This window comes from Salmo salar, chromosome 18 (assembly GCF_965601325.2).
Source record: "Salmo salar chromosome 18, fSalSal1, whole genome shotgun sequence".
Taxonomy (NCBI): domain Eukaryota; kingdom Metazoa; phylum Chordata; class Actinopteri; order Salmoniformes; family Salmonidae; genus Salmo; species Salmo salar.
The window spans coordinates 37,372,464-37,388,506 of record NC_138308.1 but is presented as its reverse complement, the minus strand read 5'-3'; the positions used below and the strand labels follow the sequence as shown (position 1 = coordinate 37,388,506).

The following is a 16,043-nucleotide window of genomic DNA, read 5'->3' as shown; positions in this document are numbered from 1 at the left end:
TCAAAGTATATCCCAGGTAGTGTACTTAACAATAAAGCACAGTAAAACAGGATATCCGGCTCCAAGAACCAGTGAGACCAGTAATCTGTTTCTGTAGCGAGGCAGCATGGTGTAAAATCAAATCTTATTGGTCACATACACACGGTTAGCAGATGTTAATGCGAGTGTAGCGAAATGCTTGTGCTTCTAGTTCCGACAGTGCAGTAATATCTAACAAGTAATCTAACAAATTCCACAACAACTACCTAATACACACAAATCTATGACAAAGCGTCATAGACGAAATGCAATAGATGGTATAAAATACAGTATATACATATGAGATGAGTAATGCAAGATATGTAAACATCATTATTAAAGTGGCATTAATAAAGTGACTAGTGATCCATTTGTTAGGGTGGCCAATGATTTCAAGTCAGTATGTAGGCAGCAGCCTCTCTGTGTTAGTGATGGCTGTTTAACAGTCTGATGGCCTTGAGATAGAAGCTGTTTTTCAGTCTCTTGGTCCCAGCTTTGATGCACCTGTACTGACCTGGCCTTCTGGATGATATTGGGGTGAACAGGCAGTGGCTCGGGTGGTTGATGTCCTTGATGATCTTTTTGGCCTTCCTGTGACATTGGGTGATGTAGGTGTCCTGGAGGGCAGGTAGTTTGCCCCCGGTGATGCGTTGTGCAGACCTCACTACCCTCTGGAGAGCCCTGTCGGGTGTGGGCGGTGCAGTTGCCGTACCAGGCGGTGATACAGCCCAACAGGATGCTCTCGATTGTGCATCTAGAAGTTTGTAAGGGTTTTAGGTGACAAGCCTAATTCCTTCAGCCTCAATAATCTGTCTGTGTGGGTGGACCATTTTAAGTTTGTCTGTGATGTGTACGCAGAGGAACTTGAAACGTTCCACCTCCTCCACTGCTGTCCCGTCAGCGTGGATAGGGGGGTGCTCCCTCTGCTGTTACACCCCCTGAACAGGACACTAGTCTATCACCTCAGTACACCCCCAGGACAGGACACTAGTCTATCACCTCAGTACACCCCCAGGACAGGACACTAGTCTATCACCTCAGTACACCCCCTGGACAGGACACTAGTCTATCACCTCAGTACACCCCCAGGACAGGACACTAGTCTATCACCTCAGTACACCCCCAGGACAGGACACTAGTCTATCACCTCAGTACACCCCCAGGACAGGACACTAGTCTATCACCTCAGTACACCCCCAGGACAGGACACTAGTCTATCACCTCAGTACACCCCCAGGACAGGACACTAGTCTATCACCTCAGTACACCCCCAGGACAGGACACTAGTCTATCACCTCAGTACACCCCCTGGACAGGACACTAGTCTATCACCTCAGTACACCCCCTGGACAGGACACTAGTCTATCACCTCAGTACACCCCCTGGACAGGACACTAGTCTATCACAGGGCCTTACCCCCAATCTATCTCCTTAATGCTGAGTTCCAAGCAGAACTCCTGACCTTCCAATCTCAGGGTGGACACTGAGTTGGTTCCAAGGACCAGGCTGGCCAACATTGTTTTGTGGTGGAGCTGCTTTGAGAAACATGGACAGAATAAAGGAGAGTCATTTCTATCACTACCTGTGGTCTGTAGGCAGAAGAGATGGGAGGTCCATGATTACATGACAGGACTGTATGAGGAGCTGAAGTCCTGGGTGCTGGTCTACTGGAGGATCTGGGGAACCATCAACCACCTCACCTGCTCCCACTGCCAACAGGTAGGGGGGGGGGGGGGCTGTCAACCACCTCACCTGCTCCCACTGCCAACAGGTAGGGGGGGGGGGGGCTGTCAACCACCTCACCTGCTCCCACTGCCAACAGGTAGGGGGGGGGGGGGGGCTGTCAACCACCTCACCTGCTCCCACTGCCAACAGGTAGGGGGGGGGGGGGGCTGTCAACCACCTCACCTGCTCCCACTGCCAACAGGTAGGGGGGGGGGCTGTCAACCACCTCACCTGCTCCCACTGCCAACAGGTAGGGGGGGGGGGGCTGTCAACCACCTCACCTGCTCCCACTGCCAACAGGTGGGGGGGGGGGGGCTGTCAACCACCTCACCTGCTCCCACTGCCAACAGGTAGGAGTGCAGGTTTGCGTGTGTTCATGCATACTCCAGACAAAACCGTGTGTATTTGTGTCTCCAGACGTTTGTGTGTGCAGAGCTGTCCCACTGTCGGTATCACCCAGAGGTTGTGTTGTACCCGGGCATGGGGACAGAGCAGGGCTGGCACGGGACGGGCATCTACCCCTGCTGCAACCAGAGGACGCTACGCTTTGACCCCACCGGCATTCCCAAGGTAGGAACATACTCTCACACTGACCCCACCGGCATTCCCAAGGTAGGAACACACTCTCACACTGACCCCACCGGCATTCCCAAGGTAGGACCACACTCTCACACTGACCCCACCGGCATCCCCAAGGTAGGATCACACTCTCACACTGACCCCACCGGAATTCCCAAGGTAGGAACACACTCACACTGACCCCACCGGCATTCCCAAGGTAGGAACACACTCTCACACTGACCCCACCGGCAATCCCAAGGTAGGAACACACTCTCACACTGACCCCACCGGCATTCCCAAGGTAAGATCACACTGACCCCACCGGCATTCCCAAGGTAGGAACATACTCTCACACTGACCCCACCGGCTATCCCAAGGTAGGAACACACTCACACTGACCCCACCGGCGGCATACCCATGGTAGGAACACACTCACACTGACCCCACCGGTGGCATACCCATGGTAGGATCACACTCACACTGACCCCACAGGCGGAATACCCATGGTAGGAACACACTCACACTGACCCCACCGGCGGCATACCCATGGTAGGAACACACTCACACTGACCCCACAGGCCATCCCAAGGTAGGACCACACACTCACACACTGACCCCACCGGCATTCCCAAGGTAGGACCACACTCACACTGACCCCACCGGCTTTCCCAAGGTAGGACCACACTCACACTGACCCCACCGGCACCCCAAGGTAGGAACAGACTCACACTGACCCCACCGGCATCCCAAGGTAGGACCACACTGACCCCACCGGCGGCATACCCATGGTAGGAACACACTCACACTGACCCCACCGGCGGCATACCCATGGTAGGACCACACTCACACTGACCCCACCGGCGGCATACCCATGGTAGGAAAACACTCACACTGACCCTACAGGCGGAATACCCATGGTAGGATCACACTCACACTGACCCCACAGGCGGAATACCCATGGTAGGAACACACTCTCACACTGACCCCACCGGCAATCCCATGGTAGGAACACACTCACATACTGACCCCACCGGCATTCCCAAGGTAGGAACACACTCTCACACTGACCCCACCGGCATCCCCAAGGTAGTGACCACACACTCACACACTGACACCACCGGCATTCCCAAGGTAGGACCACACTCACACTGACCCCACCGGCTCTCCCTAGGTAGGACCACACTCACACTGACCCCACCAGCATCCCACGGTAGGACCATACTGACCCCACCGGCAACCCAAGGTAGGACCACACTCACACTGACCCCACCAGCATCCCACGGTAGGACCATACTGACCCCACCGGCAACCCAAACACTCACACTGACCCTACAGGCGGAATACCCATGGTAGGATCACACTCACACTGACCCCACAGGCGGAATACCCATGGTAGGAACACACTCTCACACTGACCCCACCGGCATCCCCAAGGTATGACCACACACTCACACACTGACCCCACCGGCTTTCCCAAGGTAGGACCACACTCACACTGACCCCACCGGCTCTCCCTAGGTAGGACCACACTCACACTGACCCCACCGGCTCTCCCTAGGTAGGACCACACTCACACTGACCCCACCGGCGGCATACCCATGGTAGGAACACACTCACACTGACCGGCGGCATACCCATGGTAGGACCACACTCACACTGACCCCACCGGCGGCATACCCATGGTAGGAAAACACTCACACTGACCCTACAGGCGGAATACCCATGGTAGGATCACACTCACACTGACCCCACAGGCGGAATACCCATGGTAGGAACACACTCTCACACTGACCCCACCGGCAATCCCAAGGTAGGAACACACTCTCACACTGACCCCACCGGCTATCCCAAGGTAGGATCACACTCACACTGACCCCACCGGCGGCATACCCATGGTAGGAACACACTCACACTGACCCCACCGGCGGCATACCCATGGTAGGAACACACTCACACTGACCCCACCGGCGGCATACCCATGGTAGGAACACACTCACATACTGACCCCACCGGCATCCCCAAGGTATGACCACACACTCACACACTGACCCCACCGGCATTCCCAAGGTAGGACCACACTCACACTGACCCCACCGGCTCTCCCTAGGTAGGACCACACTCACACTGACCCCACCGGCACCCCAAGGTAGGAACAGACTCACACTGACCCCACCAGCATCCCAAGGTAGGACCACACTGACCCCACCGGCAACCCAAGGTAGCCCCACACTGACCCCACCAGCATTCCCAAGGTAGGAACACACTCTGACACTGACCCCACCGGCATTCCCAAGGTAGGATCACACTCTCACACTGACCCCACCGGCATTCCCAAGGTAGGACCACACTCTCACACTGACCCCACCGGAATTCCCAAGGTAGGAACACACTCACACTGACCCCACCGGCATTCCCAAGGTAGGAACACACTCACACTGACCCCACCGCCAGCCCAAGGTAGGACCACACTTTCACACTGACCCCACCAGCATTCCAAAGGTAGGAACACACTCTCACACTGACCCCACCGGCATTCCAAGGTAGGATCACACTCTCACACTGACCCCACCGGAATTCCCAAGGTAGGAACACACTCACACTGACCCCACCGGCATTCCCAAGGTAGGAACACACTCTCACACTGACCCCACCGGCAATCCCAAGGTAGGAACACACTCTCACACTGACCCCACCGGCATTCCCAAGGTAAGATCACACTGACCCCACCGGCATTCCCAAGGTAGGAACATACTCTCACACTGACCCCACCGGCTATCCCAAGGTAGGAACACACTCACACTGACCCCACCGGCGGCATACCCATGGTAGGATCACACTCACACTGACCCCACCGGCGGCATACCCATGGTAGGAACACACTCACACTGACCCCACCGGCGGAAACACCATGGTAGGATCACACTCACACTGACCCCACAGGCGGAATACCCATGGTAGGATCACACTCACACTGACCCCACAGGCGGAATACCCATGGTAGGATCACACTCACACTGACCCCACCGGCGGCATACCCATGGTAGGAACACACTCACACTGACCCCACAGGCGGAATACCCATGGTAGGAACACACTCACACTGACCCCCCCGGCGGCATACCCATGGTAGGAACACACTCACACTGACCCCACCGGCGGCATACCCATGGTAGGAACACACTCACACTGACCCCACCGGTGGCATACCCATGGTAGGATCACACTCACACTGACCCCACAGGCGGAATACCCATGGTAGGAACACACTCACACTGACCCCACAGGCCATCCCAAGGTAGGACCACACACTCACACACTGACCCCACCGGCATTCCCAAGGTAGGACCACACTCACACTGACCCCACCGGCTTTCCCAAGGTAGGACCACACTCACACTGACCCCACCGGCACCCCAAGGTAGGAACAGACTCACACTGACCCCACCGGCATCCCAAGGTAGGACCACACTCACACTGACCCCACCGGCTTTCCCAAGGTAGGACCACACTCACACTGACCCCACCGGCACCCATGGTAGGAACACACTCACACTGACCCCACCGGCGGCATACCCATGGTAGGAACACACTCTCACACTGACCCCACCGGCAATCCCAAGGTAGGAACACACTCTCACACTGACCCCACCGGCATTCCCAAGGTAGGATCACACTCTCACACTGACCCCACCGGCTATCCCAAGGTAGGATCACACTCACACTGACCCCACCGGCGGCATACCCATGGTAGGAACACACTCACACTGACCCCACCGGCGGCATACCCATGGTAGGAACACACTCACACTGACCCCACCGGCGGCATACCCATGGTAGGAACACACTCACACTGACCCCACCGGCGGCATACCCATGGTAGGATCACACTCACACTGACCCCACAGGCGGAATACCCATGGTAGGATCACACTCACACTGACCCCACCGGCAGAATACCCATGGTAGGAACACACTCACACTGACCCCACAGGCGGAATACCCATGGTAGGATCACACTCACACTGACCCCACCGGCGGCATACCCATGGTAGGAACACACTCACACTGACCCCACAGGCGGAATACCCATGGTAGGATCACACTCACACTGACCCCACAGGCGGAATACCCATGGTAGGATCACACTCACACTGACCCCACAGGCGGAATACCCATGGTAGGATCACACTCACACACACTTGGAGTTGTGAGGTGACCATGCTTTGAATAGTTTGCATCTCACACAATACATATTTTACACATTTCACACTTGAATCTTGTCAAAACGGTGTGTGTGTATCTCAGGGCTGTAAGATGCAGGACCACATAGTGAATGCGTCAGACAGTGGAGACTGTACTGGGGACCACCAGGTAAACTCAGCCCAGACCAGACTACTCAACGACCTGCTACTACACAGAGAGACAGTGTGTGTACCCAACACACCCCTACCAGAGACAGGGTAAGAAACTGTTTGGGTGTGTATTTTTGTATCTTATGATAGGTTTTGCGTTTAGTGATCCCCTGTTCTCTCTCTGTGTATCTATGTGCCAGGCCTCTAGACTCCCCCTCCAGTGGTTCGGAGAGGGGGGAGAGGGGGGAGAGAGGGGAGCGAGTACTGGACTGTGACATCCTGGTAGACCCGGGGCTTCAGAGAGTAGAGGGCACCACTGTGAGTTTACATCTATCTATCTATTTATTTATTTATTTATCCAGGCAAGTCAATTGAGATCAAATTCATACTCACAACTAGAATGATACGTTTTAAGAAAGTTTAGTGTGCTTGCTCAAACTTATTTACAATGACAAGCAGACCTCATTGATATACCTATCTGGCTACACATCTGTCTACTAGCTACATTACTGCAGAACATCTGATTTTAAACCCAAACGTAACCACACTGCTAACCCTAATGCATATAATCAAACAAAACCTTAAATGAAGACCAAAAAGCCCATTTTTGTTTTAAAGAATTTTTACGATATAGACAATTTTGACTTTGCAGCTGGCCCATCTTCGGAAATCACTCAGTTCTGCCTCCAGGGCAAGATTGACGACAATAAAGGTCGACCAGCGCTTGATTTGTGGAGTCATAGATATGCCTGTAGTCTAACTCAACCTATTTGAAATAGATAGACTATAGTCTAACTAACTCAACCTATTTGAAATAGATAGACTATAGTCTAACTAACTCAACCTATTTGAAATAGATAGACTATAGTCTAACTAACTCAACCTATTTGAAATAGATAGACTATAGTCTAACTAACTCAACCTATTTGAAATAGATAGACTATAGTCTAACTAACTCAACCTATTTGAAATAGATAGACTATAGTCTAACTAACTCAACCTATTTGAAATAGATAGACTATAGTCTAACTAACTCAACCTATTGCTTTGCAGTTTTCCCTGTTGAAAAACTGGAGCCGGCAACTGGTATGATCAACGTTTTGTTTCCAAATGTAATTGTGCTGCAGTGTGTGTGTCCGTGTTTGTGTGTATATGATGTGACATATTACAGTAGTGACATAGTATACCTTTGTACCAGCTGAACCAGCAGAAGCCTGAGGGCCAATCTGTTTGTGCTGTCATGCCAACTCCTCATGCTTAGTTAATGAGCTGTGGTGTTAGGCTAGACACCAAACAGATCTGGGACCAGGCTATCTAAACCCTGATATGCCCTCCTCTGCCCTGTGTCAGAGGCAGCAGACGCTGCTGTCTGAGGATGAGGAGTATACCACGGGGTCAGAGGTCACTGAGGATGAGGTGGGGGATGAAGAGGAGGCCAGCAAGAAACAAGGTAGAGTAATTAGGCTCTCTGATTGGTTTATACTCTAATTGGAAAAACTGTATGGCTGAGAGGGGTGAGGCAAAGGGAAAAGCAAATCTGTCTGACAACACAGTAGACTGGTAAACATACAGTAAATATAGAAATCACTAAACTAAAAGAAGAAACTATACTATGGAAAAAAAGAACCTCTGGAGTACATTTAATGAAATTCGAGACAAAAAACAGCAAACTCATCTGTTATTGCGGCAGATGGCTTGTTCATAACCAATCCCTTTAATATTACCAACCACTTGAATATTTTTTTGTTGACAAGATTAGAAAATGTAGGCATGACATACATACATAATGGGTCAAATAATGAAAGACGAGCACTGTAGTTTTTAGTTCCACAAAGTGGGTGTGGAAGAGGTGAACAAAATGGCTGCTAATCTATAAATAAGGACAAACCACCTGGTACCGACAACCTGGATGGTAAATTACTGAGGTTGGTAGAGGAATACATTGTGACTCCTGTTGGCCACATCTTCAGTTTAAGCCTAGAAGATGGTATGCCCTCAGAGGGGGGGGCAAAGGTCATTCAGCTACCCAAGATTAGCAGAGCACCCTTTTAATGGTTCAAACAGCCAATCAATCAGTCTGTTACAAGTGCTTAGCAAACCTTTGGAAAAAATTGTGTTTGATCAAATACAAAGTTATTTTACAGAAAACTAATTAACAACAGACTTTCAACATGCTTTTAAGGAAGGGCACTCAACATGCTTGGCACTGACACAAATTACTGATGCTTGGCTAAAATAAATTGATAGAAGATTGTGCGAGCTGCTCTGTTAGACTTCAGTGCAGCTTTTGATGTCATTGATCGTAACCTATTGCTGAAAAAAACATGGGTGTTATGGATTTGCTTCCTCTGCCTTATTATGGATTGAGAGTTACCTATCTAATAGAACACAGAGGGTTTTTGTAAATGGAAGCCTCTCATGAAAATTCAGTTGAGTGTGGTGTTCCGCAGGGCAGCCGACTAGGGCCATTATTGTTTTCTATTTTTACTAATGACCTTCCACTGACTTTGAATAAAGCCTGTGTGTCTATGTACGCTGACGACTCAACCATGTAGATGTCGGCTGCAACAGTAAAATAAATAACAGACACCCTTAACATAGAGCTCCAGTCAGTTTTAGAATGGATAACTAGCAATAGGCTGGTGCTAAATATAAAAAAATATGTAAAGCATCGTTTTTGGGACACATCACTCTCTCAACGCTAAACCTCATTTAGATCTGTTATTGAATAATGTGGCGATTTAGCAAGTTAAGGAGACTAAACTGCTGGGTGTCACTCTAGATAGCAAGCTGTCATCAAAACATATAGACTAAATGGTTGCTAAAATGGGATGAGGTCTGTCCGTGATAGGGCGTTGCTCTGCCTTGACATCTCAGTCGACCAGACAGGTTCTACAGGACCTAGTTTTGTGGCACCTGGACTACTGCCCAGCTGTGTGGTCATGTGCGGCAAAGAAGGACGTAGGTAAATTGCAGTTGGTCCAGAACAAAACAGCAAGTATCGCACTTTGATGTACACAGAGGGCAAGTGTCAGTAACATGCATGCCAATCTCTCCTGGCTCAAAGTTGAGGAGAGATTGACTGCGTCACTATTGATCTTTGTGTTGAAGGTACAGACCTGTCTGTTCAAGCAGTTGGCACACAGTTCAGACACTCATCTGTACAACATAAGACATGCAGCCAGAGATCTCTTCAACAGTCTCCAGGTCCAGAACAGAGGCTGGGAAACACACAGTATTAAATAGAACCATGACTACATGGAACTCTCTGGTAACCCAGGTAACTCAAGCTAGCAATAAAACCAGATTCAAAAACCAGATGAAGAACACCTTACATCACAAAGGGGCCTGTGAAGAGACACAGCCATTTCATATTTATTGTATTGTAAATTGCACTGTACTATGGATTAGACCTAGATATTGTGTGTATGTACTGATATGTGGGCTGTGTGTGGCCTTTAAAATGTAGTTCAGTCCTTGACTAATAATGTTCTGTATTATTTCATGTGGACCCCAGGAAGAGTAGCAGATGCTTTGGCAGTGGCTAATGGGGATCCTAATAAATGCCAATTACCAAAGAGGCTTTGAAATGGGGGGGGGGTGATGAGATTGTATGAGAAGGTCAGAGGGGAGGGACCTCTGACCTCATCTAATGGGTTTTGAGGAGGAGGCGAGGAATCAAATCGAGATTCTCCCTATGTCATAAGACCACACAGTATGTTATGATGAATCCCCACTATAGCCAGCAGATGGCAGTACCTTATTGGTGCATGGGCTGCTCATTTTGAAATTGCATTGGGTTTGTATACATTTTGATATCTGTCTGCAGCTATGAGCTATCGGTTGTAATTGAATCATGAATGTATGTGTACACTGCTTATGGTTGTAACAACATATGGGTTTTCTATGTGTTCATTGTTAGCTGCTAAGAAGGCCAGGAAGATGAGCAAACCTCTGAAGAGGCAGATGTCTTCACCTAATTTCCACCGCAAAGACAAAGCAGTGGACAAAGTGAGTGTACTTCACTCGTTTACCTGACACTTAAATAATTGCAATTTAATTACTTTTCCAAATTCTGCTGGTTGTTTACAGACCCCTTCGAGGGACAACACTCCATTCAGGTGAGCTCAACTTCATCAACTACATGCTTCTTCATCTATTTCATCACTGTATCTATGTTTGAAATTGTCTGTGTTTCCAGAGTGAGTGCCCAGAAGAGTAAATGGGACAGCTCTCGCTCCATTCGCTACAACCAAGATGCCCAAAGAGAGGAAGGTAACACGGGTCTCAGTTAACTTTGTGTGTGCGTGTGTTACGATAGATGTGTGCATTCTAATTGTCCTCTCTCTCCCCTCCCTCCCTCTTTCTCTCTCCCTGTCCCCAGACCAGCGGCGTATGGTGGAGATCATTGGCCATCTGACTAAGATTAGGTTTGGAGATCAGGAACAGAGAAAGTCCAAGGACACTAAAGAGGTGTGTTTTACTGAGTCGATTACACCTTTGTTTTTAGTAGGGGATAAAACACTAGAAAGTTGAAACATGAAACTGTCTTCATTTACATTGTGTGTGTATAGTGTAGTTATCACTGGTGTACCCCCCCACCCCCTGTTGTGGTTGTATAATGTGTAGTTGTGGTTGTATAATGTGTAGTTGTGGTTGTATAATTTGTGGTTGTATAATGTGTGGTTGTATAATGTGTGGTTGTGTAATCGTGGTTGTATAATGTGTGGTTGTATAATGTGTGGTTGTGTAATTTGTGGTTGTGGTTGTATAATGTGTAGTTGTGGTTGTATAATGTGTAGTTGTGGTTGTATAATTTGTGGTTGTATAATGTGTGGTTGTGTAATCGTGATTGTATAATGTGTGGTTGTATAATGTGTGGTTGTGTAATTTGTGGTTGTGGTTGTATAATGTGTGGTTGTATAATGTGTGGTTGTGTAATTTGTGGTCGTGGTTGTATAATGTGTGGTTGTGTAATTTGTGGTCGTGGTTGTATAATGTGTGGTTGTGTAATTTGTGGTCGTGGTTGTATAATGTGTGGTTGTGTAATTTGTGGTCGTGGTTGTATAATGTGTGGTTGTATAATGTGTGGTTGTGTAATTTGTGGTCGTGGTTGTATAATGTGTGGTTGTATAATGTGTGGTTGTGTAATCGTGGTTGTATAATGTGTGGTTGTGTCATTTGTGGTTGTGGTTGTGGTTGTATAATGTGTGGTTGTATAATGTGTGGTTGTGTAATTTGTGGTCGTGGTTGTATAATGTGTGGTTGTATAATGTGTGGTTGTGTAATTTGTGGTCGTGGTTGTATAATGTGTGGTTGTATAATGTGTGGTTGTGTAATGTGTGGTTGTGGTTGTATAATGTGTGGTTGTGTAATTTGTGGTCGTGGTTGTATAATGTGTGGTTGTATAATTTGTGGTCGTGGTTGTATAATGTGTGGTTGTATAATGTGTGGTTGTATAATTTGTGGTCGTGGTTGTATAATGTGTGGTTGTATAATGTGTGGTTGTATAATGTGTGGTCGTGGTTGTATAATGCGTGGTTGTATAATGCGTGGTTGTATAATGCGTGGTTGTATAATTTGTGGTTGTATAATGTGTGGTTGTGTAATGTGTGGTTGTGTAATTTGTGGTCATGGTTGTATAATGTGTGGTTGTGTAATGTGTGGTTGTGTAATGTGTGGTTGTGGTTGTATAATGTGTGGTTGTATAATGTGTGGTTGTGTAATGTGTGGTTGTGTAATTTGTGGCTGTGGTTGTATAATGTGTGGATGTGGTTGTATAATGTGTGGTTGTATAATTTGTGGTCGTGGTTGTATAATGTGTGGTTGTGATTGTATAATGTGTGGTTGTATAATTTGTGGTCGTGGTTGTATAATGTGTGGTTGTATAATGTATGGTTGTATAATGTGTGGTTGTATAATTTGTGGTCGTGGTTGTGTAATTTGTGGTCATGGTTGTATAATGTGTGGTTGTGTAATTTGTGGTTGTGTAATGTGTGGTTGTGTAATGTGTGGTTGTGGTTGTATAATGTGTGGTTGTGTAATGTGTGGTTGTGTAATTTGTGGTCGTGGTTGTATAATGTGTGGCTGTGGTTGTATAATGTGTGGATGTGGTTGTATAATGTGTGGTTGTATAATTTGTGGTCGTGGTTGTATAATGTGTGGTTGTGGTTGTATAATGTGTGGTTGTATAATTTGTGGTCGTGGTTGTATAATGTGTGGTTGTATAATGTATGGTTGTATAATGTGTGGTTGTATAATTTGTGGTCGTGGTTGTATAATTTGTGGTCGTGGTTGTATAATGTGTGGTTGTATAATGTGTGGTTGTGGATGTATAATGTGTGGTTGTGTAATTTGTGGTCGTGGTTGTATAATGCGTGGTTGTATAATGTGTGGTTGTATAATGTGTGGTTGTATAATGTGTGGTTGTGTAATTTGTGGTCGTGGTTGTATAATGTGTGGTTGTATAATGTGTGGTTGTATAATTTGTGGTCGTGGTTGTATAATGTGTGATTGTATAATGTGTGGTTGTGGTTGTATAATGTGTGGTTGTATAATGTGTGGTTGTATAATTTGTGGTCGTGGTTGTATAATGTGTGGTTGTGGTTGTATAATGTGTGGTTGTGTAATTTGTGGTCGTGGTTGTATAATGCGTGGTTGTATAATGCGTGGTTGTATCATGTGTGGTTGTATAATGTGTGGTTGTATAATTTGTGGTTGTGGTTGTATAATGTGTGGTTGTATAATGTGTGGTTGTGTAATGTGTGGTTGTATAATGTGTGGTTGTGGTTGTATAATGTGTGGTTGTATAATTTGTGGTCGTGGTTGTATAATGTGTGGTTGTATAATGTGTGGTTGTGGTTGTATAATGTGTGGTTGTGTAATTTGTGGTCGTGGTTGTATAATGCGTGGTTGTATAATGCGTGGTTGTATCATGTGTGGTTGTATAATGTGTGGTTGTATAATTTGTGGTTGTGGTTGTATAATGTGTGGTTGTATAATGTGTGGTTGTGTAATGTGTGGTTGTATAATGTGTGGTTGTGTAATTTGTGGTCATGGTTGTATAATGTGTGGTTGTGTAATGTGTGGTTGTGGTTGTGTAATGTGTGGTTGTGGTTGTGTAATGTGTGGTTGTGTAATTTGTGGTTGTGTAATATGTGGTCGTGGTTGTATAATGTGTGGTTGTGTAATGTGTGGTTGTGTAATTTGTGGTCGTGGTTGTATAATGTGTGGTTGTATAATGTGTGGTTGTATAATTTGTGGTCGGGTTGTATAATGTGTGGTTGTGGTTGTATAATGTGTGGTTGTATAATTTGTGGTCGTGGTTGTATAATGTGTGGTTGTATAATGTGTGGTTGTGGTTGTATAATGTGTGGTTGTGTAATTTGTGGTCGTGGTTGTATAATGCGTGGTTGTATAATGTGTGGTTGTATAATGTGTGGTTGTATAATGCGTGGTTGTATAATTTGTGGTTGTATAATGTGTGGTTGTGTAATGTGTGGTTGTGTAATGTGTGGTTGTGTAATTTGTGGTCGTGGTTGTATAATGTGTGGTTGTATAATGTGTGGTTGTATAATTTGTGGTTGTGTAATCGTGGTTGTATAATGTGTGGTTGTGTAATTTGTGGTTGTGTAATTTGTGGTCGTGGTTGTGTAATGTGTGGTTGTGGTTGTATAATGTGTGGTTGTGTAATTTGTGGTCGTGGTTGTATAATGTGTGGTTGTGTAATTTGTGGTTGTGGTTGTATAATGTGTGGTTGTGTAATTTGTGGTCGTGGTTGTATAATGTGTGGTTGTGTAATGTGTGGTTGTGGTTATATAATGTGTGGTTGTATATTGTGTGGTTGTATAATGTGTGGATGTGGTTGTATAATGTGTGGTTGTATAATGTGTGGTTGTATAATGTGTGGATGTGGTTGTATAATGTGTGGTCGTGGTTGTATAATGTGTGGTTGTGTAATGTGTGGTTGTATAATTTGTGGTCGTGGTTTTATAATGTGTGGTTGTGTAATGTGTGGTTGTATAATGTGTAATCGTGGATATATAATGTGTGGTTGTATAATGTGTGGTTGTGTAATGTGTGGTCGTGGTTGTATAATGTGTGGTTGTATAATGTGTGGTTGTGTAATGTGTGGTTGTATAATTTGTGGTTGTGTAATTGTGGTTGTATAATGTGTAATCGTGGTTGTATAATGTGTAATCGTGGTTGTATAATTTGTGGTTGTGGTTGTATATTGTGTGGTTGTGGTTGTATAATGTGTGGTTGTATAATGTGTGGTTGTGGTTGTATAATGTGTGGTTGTATAATGTGTAATCGTGGTTGTATAATTTGTGGTTGTGTGATCATGGTTGTGATTGTTCCAGCGTGCAGCAGGGATCTACTCCAGGCTAGAGGCCCAGTTCAAGTCCTCCTCCCAGGTCAGCGGACGACAGAGTGGCCCTGAGAAAACCCTCAGGTACGTACACACACACACACACACACACACACACACACACACACACACACACACACACACACACACACACACACAGGCACATTGTCTAGCCCTACCCTCCTCTCTGTCTCCCCCTTTTCTGAATTAGTTGTCCCTCCTTTCTGTCTTTTAGAGTGAAGCCACGCGTCAGTCAAGCTCGGACCACATAGATATTGGAAAGAGGAGATGAAGGGAGAAGAGGAGGAAGACAGGGAGAAGAGGAGGAGGAGGGAGAAAGAAGAGGAAGGAGGGAGAGGAAGAGAGCAGAGGAGGAGAGAGAAGAGGAGGAAGAGATCCTCATGTGAGAACTCAGTGGAGCAAACTGACCCAAATGTGTACTGGCAACAGCTAACCCTCTCAACCCCACCTTGCGCCTGTTAATATTTGTGCCTGTATTCATAAAGAGCCTAAGAGTAGGAGTGCTGATCTAGGATCAGTTTGTCTTGTTAGAATATACTGAATGGACAGGGGAGACCTGATCCTAGATCAGCCCTCCTACTCTGAGACACTTGATAAATACAGGCCCTGGTCCTGCATTGGTCGTCTTTAGTTCAGGAGGCCTGGTTTTGCCGTAGGGCTTTCTAGCCCACTTAGAACCCAGTCCAGCCCGTCAGCCTGACTCAGGTAACTTTGTAACGATCACATCTCCTCCTACCTCCCATTAACTGTATATTACAATGCAATAGGTCACCTAGCTCTAAACCTGTATGCCATAGAATATAATCGACTTTAACATAGAAGCTACCTTGTGGTGAGTAATAGGAATGGTTAGCAGCAGGTAGATGATGGTGAATGAAATACCTGTTGCTGCTGTTTCTATATCTGTCTGTGTTGGCCGTATCTCACACTACTGGGACTAAGAGGACATGGGTGGACTAGCCAGTCAGAAATTAAAGTTACATTCCCACCATTTA

General features: G+C 46.8%; 1 protein-coding gene across 3 annotated transcripts in view; it reads left to right on the top strand.

Annotated features, from left to right (window-relative positions):
- Nucleotides 1-16,043, top strand: part of LOC145861744 (SANT and BTB domain regulator of class switch recombination) — a 28,305-nt gene extending 12,262 nt beyond the window's left edge. For all 3 annotated transcript variants that reach the window (XM_082964953.1, XM_082964952.1, XM_082964951.1), the window contains exons 10-21: nucleotides 1,614-1,737; nucleotides 2,161-2,313; nucleotides 6,610-6,764; nucleotides 6,857-6,974; nucleotides 7,710-7,742; nucleotides 8,007-8,106; nucleotides 10,579-10,667; nucleotides 10,749-10,777; nucleotides 10,858-10,931; nucleotides 11,041-11,129; nucleotides 15,020-15,111; nucleotides 15,263-16,043. In XM_082964953.1, the coding sequence (XP_082821079.1) occupies nucleotides 1,614-1,737; nucleotides 2,161-2,313; nucleotides 6,610-6,764; nucleotides 6,857-6,974; nucleotides 7,710-7,742; nucleotides 8,007-8,106; nucleotides 10,579-10,667; nucleotides 10,749-10,777; nucleotides 10,858-10,931; nucleotides 11,041-11,129; nucleotides 15,020-15,111; nucleotides 15,263-15,299 (1,093 nt within the window). In that variant the 3' untranslated portion in view covers nucleotides 15,300-16,043. The remainder of the gene's footprint in view (nucleotides 1-1,613; nucleotides 1,738-2,160; nucleotides 2,314-6,609; nucleotides 6,765-6,856; nucleotides 6,975-7,709; nucleotides 7,743-8,006; nucleotides 8,107-10,578; nucleotides 10,668-10,748; nucleotides 10,778-10,857; nucleotides 10,932-11,040; nucleotides 11,130-15,019; nucleotides 15,112-15,262) is intronic.